Below are 15,960 nucleotides of genomic sequence, written 5' to 3'. Positions count from 1 at the left end.
GGGGGCTAGCTCCAGGCTACAGCCTTACCCAGGTGCACAAACTCAGCAAGGTTTGTGGCAGACTGGCTTCCCCTGCCCTCAACACCCTGAGACTTCCTTCTAACCCAGCGGGCTCCCACCTGCTGAACAGCCCTGCAGGGCTGAAAGGTTGCAGACCATCCCTAAGGGGGTACAAGTCCCTAGCAAGAAGGTGCTGGTGGGGAGGGTCTTCTCCAAACTCCACATGTGGCCCTGCAAAGAGGACACTAGCAGCAAGATGGGCGCTCTCTCTGCCCCACTCAGAGGAATGTATAAACTGACATGATAGCGCTGTGGTGTAGCTATTAGAGAGAGAACAGCCAGAGGTAACTGTGAGTGTCCAGAGCAGAGAAAGAAGTAAATTGAACATGGACAGTAGATGGAACCTGGCCATGAAAGGCTCATGTAGGGAGGGATGGAGAGAGAAGAGAGAGAGGGAGGGAGGGAGGGAAGGAGAGGGGAGGGAGGGAGGGAGGGAGGGAGGGAGGGAGGGAGGGAGGGAGGGAGGGAGGAAGGGAGGTATAGTAGGGTTATAAGGGGAAGAGGTAGCTGAGGGAGGGAAGTCCGAGCACTGGAGGGAGTTTAGGGTAGGGGAGGAGGTTGGAAAAGTAAGGAAATATTACATTGTTACACTTTGAAACGTATAACAGGCACTTGGGACACTTGAGAGCCAGGAGGCCAGCATGTACTTTGATATGCTAATGCACACTAGATAGCCATTTATCCCTTTGGGTTTTTGGAGTTTGGAGAAATGGAGTCTCCTTGGGACTTGAGAAGGAAAGGGTGCACAGGAGCCTGGATGCTCTGCGCAGCCCCTCTGAGTAGTGCCGGTCGGTGTGAAGGAGCTAAAGGGGCCAAAGGGCAGCTGTGCGTGCAACCTCTCAGCGGTCCCTCTCATTGTACAGATGAGAAAACTAAGGCAGGACAAAGCCTTTGGGTGACATGGTTTTTTTTTGTTTTGTTTTGTTTTGTTTGTTTGTTTGTTTTTTAAAGCCAGGCAAGTGGCTTGTGCTTGTACCTCCAGCCCAAGCCCTGAACTTTGATCCCCAAAATCTATCTTAAAAAAAGAGACGGGGCACCATGGTGCATGCTTGTGATCTCAGCAATGTGAAGGTGGTAACAGGAGCTTGCTAGCCAGTCGGCCTCACCTATTTGTTTAGTTCCAGGCCAATGAGACCCTGTCAGAAAAACAGATTCAGGGTAAGTCAGAATCCTCCCGGGGAGCAAGTGGCAACTCTCCCAGGACAGGCATTCCAGAAAGACGCTGGGCCTCTTCCTGGCCTTGGCCAGCGGGTGTGAGAACTGCACCGCCCAGAGGACCGGGACTTCTTGGCACAGTATCAGCCCCCACCTCTGGGCTCCTGCCCTGCTTGAGTTCCTGTGATGATGAACTGTGGAACAATAAGCAGAATAAGCCCTCTCCTCCCCAAGTTTCTTTGGTCATGGTGTTTCATCACAGCAATAGTAGCCCTGGCTAAGAAGGTGCCCACCCATCATTTATTTCGTCCTGTTACATTTTCCACTATCCTTGGGAGCTTTGCCTTCCCAGCTAATTCCCGGGACTCTGGGGCTGTTTAAGTACCTGTGTAGAACCTCCCTTGGGGCCCGGGCAGTCAGGGAACTGTACCACAGAGGCAGGGAAGAACACAAGCATTGTAGAACTAGGTTTGAATGCCCCAGGTACCTAGGCAGAAGCACCAGGAGTTGAGGCTCTGGTCTCCCCAAGAGTCAGCCCTTCCTGAAGAGGACACTTGGCAGGAAATACTGCACCCTGGTGGTTATTTGTGAGTTCTACACCTAAGAGAGAGGGACCTTGCTGAGGAATGGGGCCATGGGTAGGTAGGCAGGGCTAACCTTCCACTGGACTGTCAGCTTGGGCTCTCATATAGCCCTACAGACACTCAGGACCTCAAGGAAGTACTATCCACCAAGCAAGACAGAGAAAGGGACAATGGGAGGGGAGAGGAAAAAGCGGGGACCCTGTTGTGAGAAGCAGGGAGCCCACTTCAGTGTTGATCTCCCTCAGCTCAACCAGTCAGTTGGAAGGAGAGAAGAATCAGATGAACCCTGGACACTGGAAGCTTGTCCAGTACACCTGATTCTGTCTGTTACATTGTATACATTCCAGGCTATGGTGTGGCACGGAAAATGGTCCTGGCTTACACTTAGTAATGGACTTGGATCTTGGCATAGAGATTTTTTTTTAAGATTTATTTATTATAATTAAGTGCACTGTAGCTGTCTTCAGACACACCAGAAGAGGGCGTCAGTTCTCATTACGAGTGGTTGTGAGCCACCATGTGGTTGTGGGATTTGAACTCAGAACCTTTGGGAGAGCAGTCCATGCTCTTACCTGTTGAGCCATCTCGCCAGCCCGGCATGGAGATCTTGAGGCATAATGGCTATGAATCCCAGAAGATTAAGACAGGGAGATCTCTGAGTTCAAGGTCATCTGGGACAAAGCAAGTGGCACACACCTTTAATCTGGGCCACACTTTCTGCTGGAGACTATATAAGGACTTTGGAAGAAGGAAGATTGGCTCTCTCCTTCACCTGCTTGCCTTGTGGGACTGAGCAACTGCTAGATCCGTGGACTCCCATTCACAGCTGCTGCTGCTGACCTTGTTGAGGAGTTGGGCTACAGACTGTAAGTCATCAACACGTTCCCTTACCATATAGAGACTACCCATAAGTTCTGTGACTCTAGAGAACCCTGATTGATATAACACTCTTACCTGATGCTGTTGCCATGGTGTGAATCCTCTCACTACAGCCAAGTTCGAGCTACCGTGGGAAGGACAGGCCATTGCTGACTGTGGATGCTGAGAACACAGCTCTGTGTGCCAGTCTGAGCAGCTCCTTCTGACCCTCTAAGACTACTTTACATCTTAGGGATGGCACAGTCTTCAGGGTCTACCTGGCTACGCAGTACAAGCTCCTGCTGATACCTAGCCAGTGAGTCTTCTTCCATGCATCTGCTTTCAGTGCCTCTGTGGCACCAAGTCATGTCCGGTATGCCCATATTTAAGTGCGGTACTTGCCTGAGGTCTTCCATACTTGGCAGAAACAACTCCCCACATAGGCTGACTGAGTAGAACTGGGGGCTTGTCACCTCCCTGGCCCACTTGTCTTTGTCACTTGTCTCAAGCCTGGAATCACATTGATTTTTGGCTTTTCTAGTGAATGCAGTCAACTTATCAAAAGGATGAAGAAAAATGGATGTGTACACTCAGGCATGCTGGGATAAGAACCCAGGGCTTAGAAATGAGGCCACTGGGCTTGCCTCTTCCACAAAACATCAGGCTCAAAAGGCACTGGCTGGGTCTGCTCAACTTATAGAGCAGCTGGCTTTTAAAAAATAAAAATGAACTCTCCTCCCTGGTTTGAATCAAAAGCTAGTCAAATAAGGCAAAGGTTTTGGTGAGAGAACCAAGGGTACTCACGCAGCACAGCTTTCTAGTTAGAAGAGGCTGGACCTAATGATTAGAAGAGGCTAGACCTTGCAGAGTCAGGAATGTTACTCTTGTCTGCTGGATTGTCTGTGGCCCTTCTCAAGCAACAAGTGATCAGACTTCTGATGGAGTTGGGGCTCAGGGAGGGGCTCTCATGACATCCATGTATCAGGAGAGCACGTGAGAAGACATGGGTAGTATCAGACCCGGGTGAGTATAGCCCCACAGAGCTCCCACATGTAAAAATGAGTTAAATTTTGTTAGGACACATAAAAGGACCAGAATGAAATCAGGAAGGAAAATAAAGACATCAAGTTGTGAGTGAGGGCAGGACATTAACCAGAGGAGCAGACACTGCAAGATCTTATCTTGAAGAGGCTGGCATAACTGCTACCTCCTTGCCCCGAAGCAGAGCCAGTCTTAGTGAGACAGCCACCTCAACCTGTGCATTTCACAACGAATACATTTGTTGCTCAAATTCCTTCCTAGGAGCGACATAAATGTCTTCCCCTAAAGTCCCAATGACAAACCCACGTTCAAAGCCACCAAAGTTCATCCTGGGGAACCAGAGCTTGTTGGGCTTCCTTACAGAGGAAGGTGAATGGGTGCTCCCCACAAAAAAAAAAAAAAAGTTGCACTGTAAAGTCTTCCCCAAGCAGAGGTGAGGGCTTTCCTATACACATATATTGACCACCTCCTTCCCTAGTCTCTCTAGCCAATATACTCTAGCTCCTCCCCAAGACTATGCATGATTCGGACAGGATTGAATACAATATAGGAGGTGTGTGGTGTGGCTAGATACTCAGATGAGGGTCCCTGCTTCTGTTGAAGGTGGTAAGCACATCTACAAGGCTAGCTAAGATGGTTTCTTGGAAGAGGACACAGCTGAACTCTCAAAGGTGGCAGCTCTGTATGTTCTGCTTAAAGAGAAATTCACACACTTCACTTAACTAATTTAAAAGAGAGAGATGGTGGATGCCATGCAGGAATGAATAACTGTGGTGGGCAGGTGAGCTTTCTGGAGATGGTCCACCATTTTGTACAGCTGTGATGGATGTGGCTTGGAGAGGCACAGCCCCAGGAGGGGTTGTCTCTGGATTGCTGCTGCTGTTCCACTCCGTGTTTGTCATTGCTGGTTTTCGTACCTGGGGAAACCCTCGCTGCTTATAGTTTGGTATGACTGCCTCTTGGGAGACAGCCCTCTCCACTGGGCAATTTCCCTGCAGATCAATATGAAGATGAGTTTTCATAAAATAATATTGTTTATATGAATTTATGATTTTACAGAATTCCTGATTTAGTTTTAGAAAGTTAAAGTAGTTGAAAATTTTATGTTGTATCACCAGAAAGCTTTAGAATTAAGAATAGAATGCACCCCCTCCCTGTGGAACAGTGAGGGCTGCTTCAGATAGCAAAGGAGTGCCCTGAGCTTTCATTTGCTTTACTTAGCAAGTGTGAAGGAGGGAAATGTCAGGGGCCACAGGAGGAACAGTGAAACAGCTTTAGAAGTCTTGGAGTAAGTGAGGCCCATCTGGAGGCAAAGCCCTGAGGGCTTCTCGATGTGGAGTTTCACTCTGCTTGCTGCCTTCAGGGTCACCACATCCCGCCTAGGAGTCGTCTGAAAACTCTGAGGGGCTTGCAGCCCCTCACTGGGCAGTATCACTGGCTCTTACAATAATGACTGGTCTTTTCCAGCATTGCTACTGCAGCAGACTAAGAATTCATCCAGCATGCTCAGAAAGAACTTAGAGATGTAAATTGTTAGCAATGACCCTTAGAGAGAATTTAGAGGAATAGATTGTTTATTTATATTTATATGAGTACACTGTCGCTATGTTCAGACACACCAGAAGAGTGCATCAGACCCCGTTACAGATGGTTGTGAGCCACTATGTGGTTGCTGAGAATTGAACTCAGGACCTCTGGAAGAGCAGTCAGTGCCCTTAACTGCTGAGCCATCTCTCCAGTTCTAGGAATCGATTGTTAAAGTGTTTTTGCTAAAAGCTCTGACACAGAAAATCTTAGGGAGCAATTTAGAGTTCAGAAAGGTACACTTTTGATTACTGAACGAAGGATACCTTTGAAGGTCAGGGAACAAGAACAGTGGCATCCTGACTAGTACCAACTGACATGCCTTTCTTGCTAGAGCCGGGCTAGTGATCACCGTGACGATTAGTTCCTTATATCCCTCTTCGCCCTCAGCTTCCTGATAGGATTTAATAAAACTGTTAATGAGTAGGTGTGCACCCTGAGGAGTTAAAGTAGAAATATCTGATTTGTGATTCTCTTTTTTATGAGATTAATTTTAAGGTAAATAATAAAATCATTGGTTCTTTCTTTGTAACCACAAATTGCAGCCTGCCAATAAGAGAAACTGGCTGAGAAAAGTACCTTGCTTGCTTACATTTTGTTAATCTGTAACAAGTTGCTTAGTTACAAATGTATGTGGGTTCTTGGGAATATTTTTTTAACTTGTACTAGTCATGTTCATTCCTGTGAGGGTACTTACTGGGGAACATGTTTTTTCTATGTATAATCATTATAACTGATCACTTAATGAAAAACAGAATGTAACCACCTTGTGATTTTTGCACTGCTTAAAAGATTTGATTTTGCTGGGCAAAAGCTGTAGGAGAAAAAAACAGTCACTGGAGCTTTGCTTCAGCCACCAAATGTATGCATGTGTGTATTGTTTGTGTGTATGTCTGAGGTTGTTGGAGCTTGCTTGTTGGAGCCCTGTGTGTGTGTGTGTGTGTGTGTGAGAGAGAGAGAGAGAGAGAGAGAGAGAGAGATTCTCCCCCACACCCCTTTTTTTGCCAATCTCAAGGGAGTATTTGCTGGTCCCAGTGAATCAAGCTTTATTCCCTCAGTGAAAAGTCTGCTGAATGATCAATGGTCAACTCTACACCCCGCCTGTGTTTGCCCCGTGACGTTGAAGCTGGTCTTTGACATATTGTTGTGATAAGACACCGTGAATAACAGAAGCAACTTAGAGAGGAGAGGATTTATTTCAGCACAGTCCATCACTAAGGGATGTCAGGGCAGGAACTCAAACATGGTAGGCACCTAGAGGCAGGAACTGATAGAGGCCATGGAGGAAGCTGCTTAAAGACTTACTCACATTGCAGTCAGGACCACCCGCTCAAGGTGAAACCACCCAGTGAGCCAGGCCCTTCCACATCAATCATGGGTCGAGAAAACACACCACAGATTTGCCCACAGGCCAATCTGGTGAGGGAATGTTCTCAATGGAGGTCTCCATTACCAGAATGACTGAGGCTTGTGTCAAATTGACATAAAACTATTCAGCACAGGAAGGCTAGGCTCTGCCAACCTAGAAGGCACATCATTCAGTGATGTTTCAGTGGGCAGCTTGCCTGACAAGACAGCAAGAGCCCACAGGACAGTAAGTAGCAGAGATAAACCACTCCATAGATGGTTTCAGAGAACAGTGTTTGCTTTATTGCACGCCAGAGCAACCACTTACATAGTATAACACCTACAGCCTGTGACTGGTTAGCAGATTACCTCCTATGACTGGACACTGAGCACTCGTACCTGGGGTGTCTATGCAGAAAAAGTACATTAAAGGAGGCATGGAACATGCAAACTGGTCCACTGGTCAGCTACTAGCTACTCCTGCTACATCAGAATTCAGAGTTCTGACTTCAGGAGCACAGTGTGCCACGCTTCTTATTTAGAAGCAGTGTGCCACGTAGGCTAGCCACCAGGTCGTGTCTGCTTTTTCTCCTATAGGTAACTGGAAACCCTACACATTCAATAGCTGTGATGTGGACAGGCTGGTGATGAACTGGGCAACCAAAACTCCGGTACCCATGGCACCTCTGGGTTTCCAGGGAGAGTTGGAATCAAGGGTCTTGTAAGACGCAAAGTTAAGGATTCTTACTGACTCTTAATTCAGTCCTAGGGTCCTCATGAGAGAAAGAGGAAACGTGTGTGCCAAGGAGAAGGTTGTTACAGATAGCCCTGGGACTAATTGTATTGGATGTTAATTCTGTTCTCCTGTGAGGGGCTTTGAACAAGGAATGAGTCAACACTCAGGTGATTTCCTATAAACCTTCTTCCCACCTTAATTTATAAATAAAGGCTAGAGCTGGTGATTGGGCAGAGACAGAGAGGAAGGTGGAGCTGAAGATGTTTGGGAGAGAGAGGGAGAGGGAGAGGGAGAGGGAGAGGGAGAGGGAGAGGGAGAGGGAGAGGGAGAGGGAGAGGGAGAGGGAGAGGGAGAGGGAGAGGGAGAGGGAGAGGGAGAGGGAGAGGGAGAGGGAGAGGGAGAGGGAGAGGGAGAGGGAGAGGGAGAGGGAGAGGGAGAGGGAGAGGAGAGGACAACGGAGGAGGAGGAAGAAGGAGAGTAGAGCAGAAGCACCTGGCCTGGAAAAACCACAAGTTCTCATAGATGGGGAAGATGGTAGTGTAGTGGTAGATCTGCCCAATCTAGGTGCACAGCATGTATTCATATTAATTGAGTTGTGTTCTCATTGCCCAGGCTTATTTGGGTTGGAGATTTACGGCAACAAATTGGTGCCCAACATATTGATTTAAATTCAACTAACCTGACATAAAAATTCACTGCCCCTACCCCCAATGGGGCTTGGGCATTGATAAAGGCTGCAGCACTGTGGATTCAAAGCTGGGTATGAAGGGCTCACAGAGAATGGCAGAGAGGCATCTACACCCAAGAGAGCCTTTCTGTGTTTGCTTCCCATATCCTTCACTCCCCACCTGCCTCCCCCACCCCCAAATAGGGACACAGACAATGTATGTTTTTCTAAACTCAGCTCCTCCCTGTGAATAAAGAATCAGGAAACAAAAGTACAAAGGTCTCTAGACCAGGTAATTCCTTGATATAAAGAAAGAAATATAACCTTTTGATACTTAAAGATGGGAAATTTTGACTGCGGTTCAGAACTAGATAGGGAATATTAGTTACTGACTCCCAAGTAGAGAGGGCAGTGATAATCGCCTGCTATGAACAGGTATTAATTAATATAAATCTGTGGCTCCAGGTAGACAGCATAACAGATAGATACTATAATAGGTATTAATTAAATAAGTGTCTGTGGCTCCAGGTAGAGAGCACAACAGATAGATGGTATAACAGGATGGCTGCTCTAGGCAGAGAGCTCAACAATTAAAAACAATCTGCTTCCTATAGGCAGATATTAGTGAAAGTTTGAATTAATTGCTTTAAAGATGGTATAAAGATATATTGCTCTGATAAGTCTTACAGGATACTCATATTCTGTCTAACATGGGCTTCACAGGAATTTTGGGTTTAAATCCTGGTTTGACAAGCTGCCTCTTATAAGCAGGTACAGATGAAAGTATGAATCAATTGCTTTAAAGATGGTATAATAAAGTCTGTAGGAGACTCATATGCTGTCTAACATGGGCTCCATGGGAATTTTGGGTTAATATCCTGACATGACAAATTAGAAAGGCCTAAATAGGCAAAAATGTGTGTGATTTTTAGTATTGTGGTTGTTTTATTGTTCCTCTGGGACAGAGGGCAAGCTACAGGTTTTCCTGGTTACCGGCTGAAGAATATGCTGATTTGGGAAAAAGGTTTTGTCTTTGTGTTTTTGGAAAAGGTGATTAAGGCATTTATACCTTCCAGAGTTATATGGATTCAGATATATTCAGATATATCAGTTATATTCAGATTTAATAGAGGGAGACCCCCTGAAGAACTCGATTCCAGAGAATCAAACAAAAAGGTTATCTTGATGATACTAAAATTTTCTTTTGAGATTTATATATTACAGAATATACAGCCTTGGTGAATTTCATCATCAGACATGCTGAACTGACCTACCTGAACTCCTGATGTCTTGGTTTTTCATCCAGACCCAGCCAGGACACAGACACCAGAGACTAGTACAATTGTTGGTGTGGCTTCTTAAGGCCAACCAACTCCCTCATTTTCCCTACCCTTCCCCGCCCCCATTCATATCTCAACACCCATATTTAGCTTGAAGAAATTATGAAGAATTGTCATCCCAGTTCCCTAGGCTTTGGGGCAGGGGTGATTATTATAGGTTGTCTTTCTAGGGAATGTAGGAATGATCATAATTGGAACAGGGAGGATATTTTGGATTGATTAAATAGCCGTAATCTCATTTGGTAGAAATCTCTTTGTTACTAAGCTGAAGTCATAATTTCTTAAATGGTACATTATTTGATGCAAAATCAAATGTTTTCATTAATATAAAGTTCTTCTATTGATACTAAAAATTTTGAAGTGCAGGGCTTAGACCCAGTCCTTTTATTGCTGTTATTATAAACAGATCTGAGATGTTTATGCCTGTGAATTAAAAGCCAACAAGGAAATTCATGGCTCTGAGTTTATTGTTAGGGTGTTTTCAGTTATTTTAATTAGAAATGGCTGGGAGTAGGTAACAGAGAACAGTCCAGATTATTTTACATAGTTGGTTTTCAAAAAAAAATGTCAGAAGTCCACAGAACGTGACATTTAATGTTATTTATTCACTTGTTGCTGAGACCAGTCTACTCCTAACAGCATTCCCTTTCTTGGATTCATATAAGAAATTGAGCATCAACTGAGTTGCTCCAGTTGTGGCAAGAGAGCCACTAGGCAAGAATTGCCTCATTTTATCTGCAGGCAAAATACTGTCCAGAAAAGGGGCACACTATGAGGTATAGTAGACTGATAATCTCTGCCAAGACAGGGTAGACAGTCCTTCAAAATTCTGCATTACAAAGGTCTGTCAGACGACCCTGGGCCAGAAGACTGAAGACCTTTTTAAGTATGAGGGATTGTCCAGGAGGTCAGTTGTCTCTATAAATTGGCTAAGTTTTGGAAGCTATATTTTGTGCTTCTCATATTTTCAGATAATATTAGTCATTCTTGGATTTCTGATGGGGTTGAAGACCAAGCTGTTTAGCATTGAGAAAGATAATATAGAATTGAAAGGATGGTTTTCAGATGACTTACAATCTAAAATCACAACATGAGGAAGGTATATAAGTCTTTTAAGACAGGATAAATGACAAAGGTTCTATTTCATTAACAAAGATGATGGACTGGGTGTTAGGTCTCTTGTACTTTATAAATTACAAAATAGTAATGGTTGTGTTCAATTATATCTGAGGTAAAATAGTCCTTTTTTGGACAGGAAGGGGCAAGTGTTTTGGATAGCCCTGGGACTAATTGTATTAGATGTTAATTCTGTTCTCCTGTGAGGGGCTGCTAACAAGGAATGAGTCAGCACTCAGGTGATTTCCTGTAAACCTGCTTCCCATCTTAATTTATAAATAAAGGCTAGAGCTGAAGGTTTGGGGGGGGGGGAAGAGGGGATGATGGAGGAGGAAGAAGAAGAAAAACAGAGCAGAAGCACATGGCCTGGAGAAACCGCAAGTTCTAAGGGGTCTCATAGATGGGGAAGATGGTAGTGTAGTGGTAGATCTGCCCAGTCTAGGCACACAGCATGTATTCATATTAACTGAGTTGTGTTTTCATTGCCTGGGCTTATTTGGGTTGGAGGTTTACCATAACGGGTCGCTGGAGGCCACAGCAAGAGGCTCCCATGCAAGTCAAGGAGGGAATCTCAGGATTGGCCTTGGCCTTGAGGCCTTGGACCACACGGAGATGAGCTTCTGTGCCCACACCTTCAAGCTTACACTTTCCTCACAGTCCAGATGAGGAAGATCACCGGAGGAAAGAAAGCTGCAGAGCCCACCCAGGAACCAGAACCGTGCACTGTGGCCATGAGAAACAGCCCAGGAATGTTCCAGAAAGGGCTGCAGGGTGGAAGGAGGCATCTTCCACTTGTTGCCCACATGCTGGTAACTTAGGTCACCAAGGCAGAAGAGACCCAGAAGAGGCGAGGGTGGCAAGGCCTGGGCATGATCAGCAGGAGCTGGCTGGTGAATGACTGAGGCCCCCTGTCCCTCTGGCCCACTAATCCCTGATTGCTTCTGGTTACAGAATCTACAAGAGACTTCAGTGGCTGAAGGCATCGTGGGCCTGTGAGAACATGTTCGTCCAAACACTGTATTGTCAGGACGAGGGTATGAGCATTCATGGGGTGACCAGCACACCGTGTGAACTGGATAAAGATGGATGGACATAAATCCTCACCTGTCTCTGACCTGGGCACACGGGAAGTATACATGATCATAGGTCCTGACACAGAATCCCAGGGCTGAGATGGGATAGCATGAGCTCCTCTACTCTCAGTGGTGCAACCATAGTCACAGGCCTCACTTGTAACCAGACTCCACACTAGCCAGGTGCCTCGCAGTCTCATACAACATTCGGGGACCCAGGAGGTGTGCCTGTGCCAAGGGCAGCTGACTGCCCATCCCTGTGCCCTTGCTCCATCTCCTTGGTGGCCTGCCTCACTCTGTGACCTTTCAAGCATAACTAGCAAGGGTGATCCTGCAACAAGGTTCTGGCTACAGAGCTGGTGGGATGCTCTGCTCCCTTCTGGTTATACCACTGGGAACCTCGGGAGTCATGCTGGGAGGCAAGAAGAGGGAAGTGTGGGCTAAGGACAGGAGCCTGGGAGGGACGCCTTGGATCATAAAGCACGGGCTGCTTTTTCAGGGGTGGGGGGCGGTGAGGACGACCAACACTTGATGAGTTCGGTTTTCTGCATCAAATGACACAGGACGCATCCTAGAGAAGAAAGTGCTGGGGTTTTGCTGTAAGGCTGCCTGGTGGACTCTCCTGGATGCTGTGTCAGCCAGGCAGAGGTGCCCACCTGGCAGGCAAGCTTGGGGTAGGACCAACCCTGATGGGCTTAAGATGCCACCTGCTCCCCCAGGCACAGAAGGCTAACCACTGCTGCAGAATAGAACGTAGGTTTATTTGTAGTAAAAACCGTAGTCTTGTGGGGAAAACCCATTGGCAAATGTACAGTTGTTCCATCAGGGGGTGCTGCTGGTTGTGGGACCCCCACATCCCTGACTTGCATGCATTGTGCTGCAAATGTTCACAGCTGATCTCAGGCCCCCAGTTCTTAGACGGCGTCCAGTCTCCTGCAGAGGTGCCCACGCACCGGCCTGCCCAGCACCCTAATCAGTGCAGCTCAAAAACAAACAAAAAACCAAACCAAACACACATGTCAAAACAAACACAAAACATTCACAAGAACGGGGCTCTGAGTATTCTCTTTCTCAGTGTCCTTTGTTATCATGACATATCATGACAAGCTAAAATATACATACTTTGCTATTATAGAATCTCTTATTCACAGATATATAATGGGAGACTTAGATGAAATAATTACAGCTTCCCCTCCCCCTTCTAAAATACAAACAGATAAAACGTAACAGGACAAAAAAAAAAAGCTACAACAACAGAAAAACAAACAAACCAAAACGGAAAGCACAGGGTGTTGGGAGGGTGTTCATGTGGTTCACACGGAAGGGTGGGCAGAGCCTTCCCCACAGTCTGCACTTGCACTGGGCAGGCTGGGCTGAGGAGCTGTGCAAAGTGGCCTGTGCCCCAACTCTCTCTAAGGCAAACCCTATACTCCCAGTTTCTCATAGCTGGGGCTTTCCAAGGTGTCTTGCTTCCTGTTGCTCCCCGTCTCCTGATCCCTCCATGCTTCCTCTAACATCCCAGCATGTTGCATGTGGACACGAGGCCAACCCTGGACAGTGTCCCCAGGAGCAAGGTAGTGCATTGTCCCACTCCAGTGGGGGCAGTGTCCCTTGCCTTGGCTCCCTACTTATCCAGGAAGGGGCAGCTAGATGAAGGGAGAAAGGGCCGCAAGGGTGTGTGTGTCTTCAAGTAAGCTTTCACTCAGAACTCCTTGGGAGGAAACCAGGGGCTGGCCAACCAAGCCAGAGGCCAAAGGCCAGGAAGCACCAGGAGAAGGAAGTGGAAGAGCAGAGACACCCAAGAGCACTTATTTTGAGCTGGCCATAGGCCCAGTGTGTGAGCTGCAGGGATTCTCACAGAGAAACCAGTCAAGACCTAGAACCAGCATCTAGTGCAAAGGCCAGCAGACTCCTAGTGACCGTGGTTTGGAATGCAGAAGACCCAAGAGTGCCTTCTAGAGAGAAAAGAGGCAGCAGGGAGGGGAACCTGGTTTCTACCCTGCCCTTTGGGGTTCACAGATGTGTCCCCTGGCAGCAGGGCAGAGAAGACCTGTTTCCTGGCTCAGGAAAGGGGCTTCAACAAGCAAAGAGCAGTACCACTGACTTGGTGGGCTGGGGGTGGGTCAGCAATGTCATCGTGCCACAGGCCCGTCTGAGGGAGGGGCCTGCCCGGTCAGCGCTCAGCAGGACCCTGATGTGTTAGGAAGGGAGGCGGCCAGGGAGAGCTCCAGAGCTAGCGTGATTCAGTGGCGGTTGTGCAAGCTCTGGCTCCCGGCTGAGCCTAGTGTGTGCTACAGCACAGCTCGACTCTGGTCCTGCCTGCCTCCCAAGACCTGACACATACTCTAGAGAGCAGCAGAAAAGACAGGCAGATCAGTGTGGGGCAGCAGATGGGCCTGGGAAGGAACCCCCCCCCCCCGCTGTCCCCAGCCTTCCCTAGCCACCATGAGTTGAGTTCTAGGTTCCTGAACAATCATCTAAACCAGAGATGCAGGCAGTGGCTTCTGACCTTTGCTGTCAACCACACATGCTTAGCCACACTGCCTGAGGTCCTTCTCCTTGGTGCTCTGAATGTGGCCAGCACGGATTTCCTCTATGTACAAGGACTGTACCCAGGGACAGGCCACCTAGGGCAGGTGATGGTGGAACACCCTCCCCATCCCTATGGGCCATAACAGCTGCAGGCTTAGCAGGCAGTTCCCAGAACTATGGAGAAGCCAGAGGTGGACTTCAGAGCTGGGGAGACTCCCAAGAACATCCACGGGTCCTGTCCAGGTCTCGTCCTCACTGGACGCCTTCCTCTTCCACGTACGTCGAAGGAAACCACCCGATCTGAAAGAGATGGCAGGGACATGTGTGTCTGAGTGTGTGTACACATGGCAAGAGGGTATGTGTCAGGGCAGGGCCAGGAGGGGCTTGGGAGCTGAGACCCCCTTCTAAACACCAGAGGTCTCCACCAGGCCTCACCGAGCCTTGAAGAGAGACTGAGAAATCTAGCTTATCATCTACTAGTGAGAGAGTGTCAGATCCTACTGAGGAAATCACGTCTTCCTAGGTCTCCTGACCTTCCCATGTCTTCCTGCCCTCAGCCAGGACACTGATGAAAATCAGGAGCGAACACACCAGAAAGGAGCCCCGCATCAGGCTCAGAAAGAGCTACCTCTACGTCTCCGAACACTGAGAAGAAGGCAGGCATTTCTTCCAGAGAACAGGAGTCAGAAATCAAACAGAAGTCCAAGGCCGGAAGCGGGATGTTGTGATACAATGTCTACGACCCCAGCATTCAGGAAACTGAGGCAGGAGGGTCGCCTTGAGAGTTCAAGGCCAGAGAGGCCTTCTCGATGAAACCTTATCTTCAAAAATAAAACAAAACTAACCAATAAAAGAAACAGATAAACAACAACAAAAACCAAACCAGACCAAACCAAACAAACAGACAAGAACAACAACAAAAGAAGCCAAGGAGAAAGAAAAGGAAGGGGGGAAAGAATCCCAAGAACAGAAAGATGCACCGACTTAAAAGAATCAGGTTAGACAGAGAATAGGACTAACCATAGGTCAATGGAGAGAAGGTGGAAATGGGGAAGAGATAGCCCTGGCAGACAGCCCTTAACCAAGCCCAAAGTTAATAGCACAAAGAGTGAGAACTTGGAACTGGATGCCTTCCGGGCTAGCCTCTGAAAGGAGACAGGTCTGTGGCACTCGTCTTGATTGTTATTGATAGAGCGACCAGCCTGGCATGGGCAGCACCATCTCCCAGGCAGGCGATCCTGGACGGTACAAGAGAGCTTGCTGTGCATGATCTCGAGAGAGCCAGCACGCAGCATCCCTCCATGGAGTGCTTGCCACTTCCTGCCTAGTCCATCAGTGCCGGACTAGGACCTAGACCTAGAAGATAAAATTAACCCCTTCCTCCTCTCAGTTGCTTGTGGTCAAAGAGGTTTATCACAGCAACGAAATGAAATGGTATAACACTGATGAATGACATCCTCCTGTGTATAACAACATAAAGGTACAGTCTCTGTCTAAACGTGAATAAACATCAGACCTAACAATAGGATACAAATACGTGTCTCCTCTTCAAGAAATGTTACAAGTCACATATGACAGAGAAGCTGAGGGACATTTCAATTAGGATGCTGGTCATGGCCAGTAGTTCATGCATCCAGTAAACAGCAGCTAGAAGAAACATAATTGACAAAAATTGTTGAAATTTAAAAATATAGTATAGCCAGCCTGGTCTACAGAGTGAGCTCCAGGACAGCCAGGGCTACACAGAGAAACCCTGTCTTGAAAAACAAACAAACAAACAAACAAACAAAACAACAAAAAAAGAAAATACAGTACAGATTAGATAACTTTATTATTCCAAGAGGAAATATCATTGACTCCAGGAAAT

The 15,960-nt window shown here is 47.2% G+C and overlaps 1 protein-coding gene and 1 long non-coding RNA gene across 5 annotated transcripts in view; one reads left to right on the top strand and one right to left on the bottom strand.

Annotated features, from left to right (window-relative positions):
• Positions 1 to 7,435: 7,435 nt before the first annotated feature.
• On the top strand, positions 7,436 to 11,585 carry LOC147005957 (uncharacterized). The gene is made up of 2 exons (XR_015046558.1): positions 7,436 to 7,532; positions 11,146 to 11,585. It is a non-coding gene; the product is annotated as an uncharacterized LOC147005957 (long non-coding RNA).
• Positions 11,586 to 12,301: 716 nt separating this feature from the next.
• Vav2 (vav guanine nucleotide exchange factor 2) overlaps positions 12,302 to 15,960 on the bottom strand; it is a 163,809-nt gene continuing 160,150 nt past the window's right edge. For all 4 annotated transcript variants that reach the window (XM_085835084.1, XM_085835085.1, XM_029469945.2 and 1 more), the window contains one exon: positions 12,302 to 14,393. In XM_085835084.1, the coding sequence (XP_085691210.1) occupies positions 14,346 to 14,393 (48 nt within the window). In that variant the 3' untranslated portion in view covers positions 12,302 to 14,345. The remainder of the gene's footprint in view (positions 14,394 to 15,960) is intronic.

The sequence above is a fragment of the Mus caroli genome, unplaced genomic scaffold (genome assembly GCF_978045245.1).
Source record: "Mus caroli unplaced genomic scaffold, Mus_caroli_1 scaffold_2, whole genome shotgun sequence".
NCBI lineage: Eukaryota > Metazoa > Chordata > Mammalia > Rodentia > Muridae > Mus > Mus caroli.
Note: the sequence above shows the minus strand (reverse complement) of the source record. Positions and strands in the feature narration are given on the sequence as shown.